The 6831-nt window shown below is 38.2% G+C and overlaps 1 protein-coding gene across 1 annotated transcript in view; it reads left to right on the top strand.

Moving 5' to 3' along the window:
• The first annotated feature begins 2604 nt into the window (after positions 1-2604).
• The window catches only part of intu (inturned planar cell polarity protein), a 25864-nt gene continuing 21637 nt past the window's right edge, over positions 2605-6831 (top strand). The window contains exons 1-2 of the mRNA XM_016562667.1: positions 2605-2818; positions 5654-6219. Coding sequence (XP_016418153.1) covers positions 2688-2818; positions 5654-6219 — 697 coding nt within the window. The 5' untranslated portion in view covers positions 2605-2687. The remainder of the gene's footprint in view (positions 2819-5653; positions 6220-6831) is intronic.

Raw genomic sequence — 6831 nt, forward strand, 5'->3', positions numbered from 1 at the left:
TAATCTTTTATTAGGCTATCTGTTGCCTGTGTTGTTACTGTTGTCATATTGTGTGTGATTTTAATTTTAAAACCCATTTGGGTTCATTTAACCCAGCAGTAGGCCTATAGTAGTATCGCTTTTTATTTCTCCTCTTTCCTATTACTTGTTTCGCTTCTGTTTCAGTTTTTATAACCATTTCTTACTATGTGTAAGTAAGTTGTTGTTTTTTAGCATGTGTGTTTGGCAGTGTTATTTTTTAGGATTACTGATAAACTACTGTCATTTGATTTGTATTATTTGTATTTGTTATTTATTTTAATTTTAGTTAAATTATGTCTGAATTTATTATGTCTGTATAGGCCTTTTATTAAGTTTTAGTTTGATTTAATTTGAGTTATTTTAATACTTCAACAAACTAAATGGAAATGAAATAACATATATATTTAATTTATATACAGTATGCATATACAGTATATATATATATATGTATGTGTGTGTGGTTGTACTTACACATATGTAGTTTTTTTTTTTGGTGTTTGGCTTAGTGTTATGTTAGAATCATTATTATACACTTATACCTTTTGTTCTTTAATATTTTGAATTGTTTTTAGCTTTATTTTTTGTTTTTCATTTAAATGTTAAGTTTTGAAATTGTGTTGTATGCATTTGTCATTTTTATTTAATCTCATTATTTTTAAAATGTGTATAGGTAGTATTTATAAAGTTTTAGCTTTTAGTTTTGGATCTGTTTTTAGTTGTTTTAATACCACAATTGATTGCTTCTGTTGTCCTCATTTGTAAGTCGCTTTGGATAAAAGCGTCTGCTAAATGACTAAATAAATAAAAAAATAACGTGTGACTCTTTTATTAATAAGCACTGACGCCCACATATGATTTACATTTCATGAATTGCATTAGGCTTCGTATCGGATGCAGCATCTCTCTCTCTCTCTCTCTCTCTCTCTCTCTCGCTCTCTCTCTTTATCTCTCTCTCTTTATCTGGCGTGAAACTTTGCAGGTGCTGAGACATCACTTTAAGCTAAGCCAGCGTCTTTCTGGGACTATCACACATGTATGATTCTGTTTTTGTGCTCAGTTGAAATCAGGACAGTTTTCTTAGTTGTCAAGTCTACATCTGCACTTGTCAGCTGGGTTTGTGTGGTTGTGGTGAGGCGTCTGCACAAGTAATTACACCAGCACAACATCAACTATACTGGAGAGAGAGAGAGAGAGAGTGCTTTGTCTCCATCTTTCTCTCTTCCACAGCTAAAACTCTTTAAGATATAAGCACTTTTAAAATAAGCACTGCAGTAAACATGATGAAGTGTGTGGCGTGTCTGAGAGAGTCTGTCATTTCAGTGTTTGGATGTCACTTGTTGTTTCCTCATTTTCAGTCTAATTTCTGTCCGTTTTCAGTTTATTTTGATTTTTTTTCTTTTCAGTTTGTTTTTCCATCTCTGTTGGAAGACAGAATCAGCCGTTGTGTTGTGCCTCCTCCTGTGTGATTGAGTTTTCACTCACTATTTTTTTCTCTTTTGTCTGTCTCTTTCATTCTTTAGGGTGTCAGTCTCACTGCTGCTGTCACTGTCTGTCTCTGCCTGTCAGTCCAACCTCCAGCGCCACATTCGTTTATTTCTCTCTCTCTATCTCTCGGTCTCAGGGGTTAATCATGGTGGAGATGCCACCACCATCCAGAGAGACTATAACAAGTCTTGTTATATAAGCTCTTGTGGAAATAAAAAAATTAGAAATGCTTCCTTTGTCGTTGCCTGACTCTCAAATTTAAAGCTTTCCTTCCTTTTTCTTTTACTCTGGTCAGTCTCTGTCTGGAGAAATACTCAAGACCGCAGTCATACTTCTTTACTTCTTCACGAAGGAACTGGATTCGCTATAAATGGAGATTCTAAACTCTGCACAATAGCAGTCTTTAAAAAGAGAATCCCTACCATTTCTCCATTGGACGGGATCCACGAACTACACCAAAGGGACTCATTTATTAATAACGACGAAACAGTTTGTTATAAGTATGACGCATAAATAATGTTTAATAATTGCTCTGATGGAAGATCTTTCTCTAATAACTTGGAGGATTTTGATTCTATACGGAGTGTGCTTCTTTACAGGTTAGTACAGGACTCGTTTATTGATTTGATTAGATATTGTGAGTTGTTTGTTTGTTGCTTTCCTCAGCTGTTTCTCGCATACCGGAGGGGATTTAAAGACCTCGTGCGGTTTTTGGGAACCACTCGAGTGCAGGTACATTAAAATGTTTTGAAGTTAAATAAATACGAGCTTTCTATCAATATAACAAAATCGCTGATTTATTTAGAAACCTTAGCTGTCATTATAAACCTCTTATTTATTTTACACCGAAACTTTAATAATATTTACTATTCTGTTATTATGATATTAGTTTTTTTTAATTATACTAATTAATACACTATTACCGTAAATTATTGTGAAGTCGATCAGGCGATTCTGTTGCTGTCGTTTCTTACAACTAGCTACTTTCCACGCTGTTCGACAAAAGCTTCCGTGTCGCTATAGAAACGACTCGATTCTACCAATCCCAAGTTGAGAAACGCGTCACGTGGCCACTGGACGAGACCCGTATGAGGATAACATAGCAAGACGCTGTTGCCGTTCAAAAGAAGAATCCGCATTTTTAAACAGATCTAACGTTTATTGAGTAGAAAAATGCGTTAATGGCTTCTAGACGTGTTAAAGACGGAACCGGAACGGGGTTCGAGTCCGACTTACGCGAAAATAAGGAGGAAGATGGAGGGAGCGAAACTGATTCTGATGCATCAAGTTACAGTTACTCAGATTACTCCGAGTAAGAAACATCAACAAACTCAAAAACTGTAATTATTAATAACTGGATTGCCAATTAGATATCTTCAAGTTGCATGCTTTGCTATAAAACTTTCGTTTTGTTATTTACGTCGTTGTCAATTTGGCTGCATTTGTATACAGTGTGTATGTAAACATAGCCTATGCTTTTGTTTTATTAATATATGGGTCTATTGAAATAGATAAATGTACTTGAGCTGGTTTGGTTTATTTCAGTTGAGGGGTCTCTTCTGACCCACATTTAGCCTCATGAAAAGGAAAAATAGACCTCGTCCATTTTCTGCCCTCTCTCATTTTTAAGGGGATTTTCTGTTTCCAATTTGGAAAGTCAGCCATCATAAATAATTATATGCTATTCACCATCTTTAGTGAATGTATGGACGTGGTTGCCAAGAGCTAACCACCAAAGCAGTGTGGCTTAATTTAGAAATGGGGAAGAAAACATAATGGCTGGCTGAATATTGAGCTGAGCTTTTCTGGAATGAAGGAGAGGATTCGGTTTCAAAGCTTTAGGATGTGTGGCTTTCCCTGCAGCAGTCTGACTCATCGCTTATGTAGTGTTTAGTTTGTGTTTCAAAATTCTCTTGTACCACTTATTGCTTACTTGGTGGTGCTGAAATGTAGTCTGTTGCAAAAAGTGAGCGACTGCAATGTTTTCACACTCATAGAAACAAGAAATGTCTTCTTATCCGGAATATTGTGTTTGAGAGTATAGTGATTAGTTGATCATTCGCTGTACTTGATCTTAAACTACTTTAAATTAAAAAAATTCTACATTTTGTATAATTATTATACAGTATCTCACAGAAGTGAGTACACCCCTCACATTTTTGTAAATATTTTATTATATCTTTTCATGTGACAACACTGAAGAAATGACACTTTGCTACAATGTAAAGTAGTGAGTGTACAGCTATAACAGCGTAACTTTGTAGCTCCCCAGTGCCGGCAGCACTCATGCAGCCCCAGACCATGACACTCCCACCACCATGCTTGACTGTAGGCAAGACACACTTGTCTTTGTACTCCTCACCTGGTTGCCGCCACACACGCTTGACACCATCTGAACCAAATAAGTTTATCTTGGTCTCATCAGACCACAGGACATGGTTCCAGTAATCCATGTCCTTAGTCTGCTTGTCTTCAGCAAACTGTTTGCGGGCTTTCTTGTGCATCATCTTTAGAAGAGGCTTCCTTCTGGGACGACAGCCATGCAGACCAATTTGATGCAGTGTGCGGCGTATGGTCTGAGCACTGATAGGCTGACCCCCCACCCCTTCAACCTCTGCAGCATTGCTGGCAGCACTCATACGTCTATTTCCCAAACACAACCTCTGGATATGACGCTGAGCACGTGCACTCAACTTCTTTGGTCGACCATGGCGAGGCCTGTTCTGAGTGGAACCTGTCCTGTTAAACCGCTGTATGGTCTTGGCCACCGTGCTGCAGCTCAGTTTCAGGGTCTTGGCAATCTTCTTATAGCCTACGCCATCTTTATGTAGAGCAACAATTCTTTTTTTCAGATCCTCAGAGAGTTCTTTGCCATGAGGTGCCATGTTGTACTTCCAGTGACCAGTATGAGAGAGTGAGAGTGATAACACCCAATTTAACACACCTGCTCCCCATTCACACCTGAGACCTTGTAACACTGAGTCACATGACACCGGGGAGAGAAAATGGCTAATTTGGCCCAATTTGGACATTTTCACTTAGGGGTTTACTCACTTTTGTGGCCAGCGGTTTAGACATTAATGGCTGTGTGTTGAGTTATTTTGAGGGGACAGCAAATTTACACTGTTATACAAGCTGTGCACTCACTACTTTACATTGTAGCAAAGTGTCATTTCTTCAGTGTTGTCACATGAAAAGATTTAATAAAATATTTACAAAAATGTGAGGGGTGTACTCACTTCTGTGAGATACTGTATGTCTACATGCAGTTTCAGCTTTTATCAATTGAGAAACTACATGGAATAATTAATTAAAAAATGAATTTGTCACATTTGTAAAACCAGTTAATAAGCTTTTTTCCCCCTCTAAATTGGAACCTAAAATTGTGATGTTGAAAAATGAATGTCCAGTATTTTTATTGTTAACTAAAATAATAATACAAATTTTTTTCATTAAAGCTGAAAAAAAAAACTTTTACAAAAATGAAATGTTGCCTTGGCAACTAACAAATAAAAATAAGTTTAAGATGGAGTACTAAAATGAATAAAACTGAAATAAAAATAAATGAAGCTAAATAGAAATATTTGAAAAACAAACTAATAAAAGTGACTGAAGCACTTTTAAAAAAGTGACTGAAGGCTAAAACTTAAAATTAAATGAAAACTGAAATATTAAATACATTTAAAATATGAATAATTCTACACTAAAAATAAAACAATTATAACATAGAAATAGCTATTTTACAATTAATTACAGCAGGAAATACATTGAATTAAAATTAAATGTTGAAGTAGAAAGACTGACATGCAATTTTTTTTTTTTTTTGTAAAACCTCTTCCATTAATCTTTGTTTTATTTACAACTTAAAATATGTAAATTTTACATTGTGTAATTGTATATAAGCAATACTTAAATAAAACCTGCAGTCGATTTCAACCTTATGAAGCTGATTGAATTGACTTAGATCTTATTTATCAACATAGTCATGTCAGTAGATTTTAGCAAAAGAAGCTAGGCTGACTCAAAAAAGTTTGTTCTAAGAATAATGACATTCAGACATTTTAAGTGTCCAGATACTTTTTTGAGGCCACTGTATATTGGGTATTATTGCATGCTTCTCTAATGCTCTCTTTGTTTTGTGTCACAGTGACCTGGAGCCGGAATGGCTGGATGACGTCCAGAAGAACGGTGAACTCTTCTATCTGGAGCTGAGTGAGGGAGAGGAAGAAGCTCTGCTGGCCCAGGTCTCTGCCAATCACTCCGCTGCCACCAATCACGTCCGTTTCAGTGATAAGGAGGCAGAGATTATCACCGACAATGGCAAAAAGCAAGCAGCCTCTGGCAAATCCGAAGCAAAACTCAAGAAGTTCACCAAGATCCTGAGACGAAAGCGGCGACCATCTCAAAGGAAAGCCGCCGATGGAAAAGACGCAGGGTCTTCCCAGCGTCCCACCTCCATATTGAAGAATCAAGCGGGCCAGCGGCCTGGAGTCGTGGTCCAGCAGCAGCGTCTGAAGGACGTGTGCGTGTATCTGAACCCCAAACGTCTCGCCGGTTCCACGTCTCCGTCTCCTGAGAGAGGTGGATTGTTAGAGGCCTTGCTGGGTGTCGTTCACCGTCCAGGAGGAAATGCTGGGAAAAAAGGGGGAAAACTCATCATCCATGGTCTGGTCCCACACAGTCCCGCTAGCAAGTGTGCAGAAATTCTTATCGGTAAGCGCAGCTAGACCAGGAATGGGTCAGTTAAGAAATTTACTAGTATTTTTTAGGGATGCTCCGTTCGATCGGCTGGAGATCGATATCGGCCGATAATCACATTTTATGACTCGATCAGTACTCACTACACTTGGCCGATCTTACGAACCGATCGCAATTTGATGACGTCAACGCGTGACGATGTACATGATGCGTGGGGACATAAATGATTTGGCGCCACAGTCATGTCATCGCCGGTGTGGAAATGCTATGACGTTTTGAGAAACAATGAAAAATTCGCTATTTGTCGTGTATGTTTTTCATGATGATATGATGAATGGATGGTTTATTTTTAACAGCCGATTCAGTGACGTTAGAGCTGATCTGCGCATCACTGTACACGTCTGCCGAGCGTTACGGCTCCACGGCCACCGGAGCTGATCGCGACCGATCTAGTCAGTGCTTGTGTTTATCAGCCAGCCGCAGCACGTTTCTGAAGCGGCTCTCCGTGCTGCTTGGCTAAAAATAGTCTTTTGTGAGTTGGCACAGCGTGGAGGATGGAACAAAACCTCGTCGGTGCCGTAAGGGATAACGGTAACATAACACGCTGATCGTGGGCTGCTTTTAAAT

This window comes from Sinocyclocheilus rhinocerous, unplaced genomic scaffold (assembly GCF_001515625.1).
Source record: "Sinocyclocheilus rhinocerous isolate Xijiao unplaced genomic scaffold, SAMN03320098_v1.1 scaffold1183, whole genome shotgun sequence".
NCBI classification, from domain to species: domain Eukaryota; kingdom Metazoa; phylum Chordata; class Actinopteri; order Cypriniformes; family Cyprinidae; genus Sinocyclocheilus; species Sinocyclocheilus rhinocerous.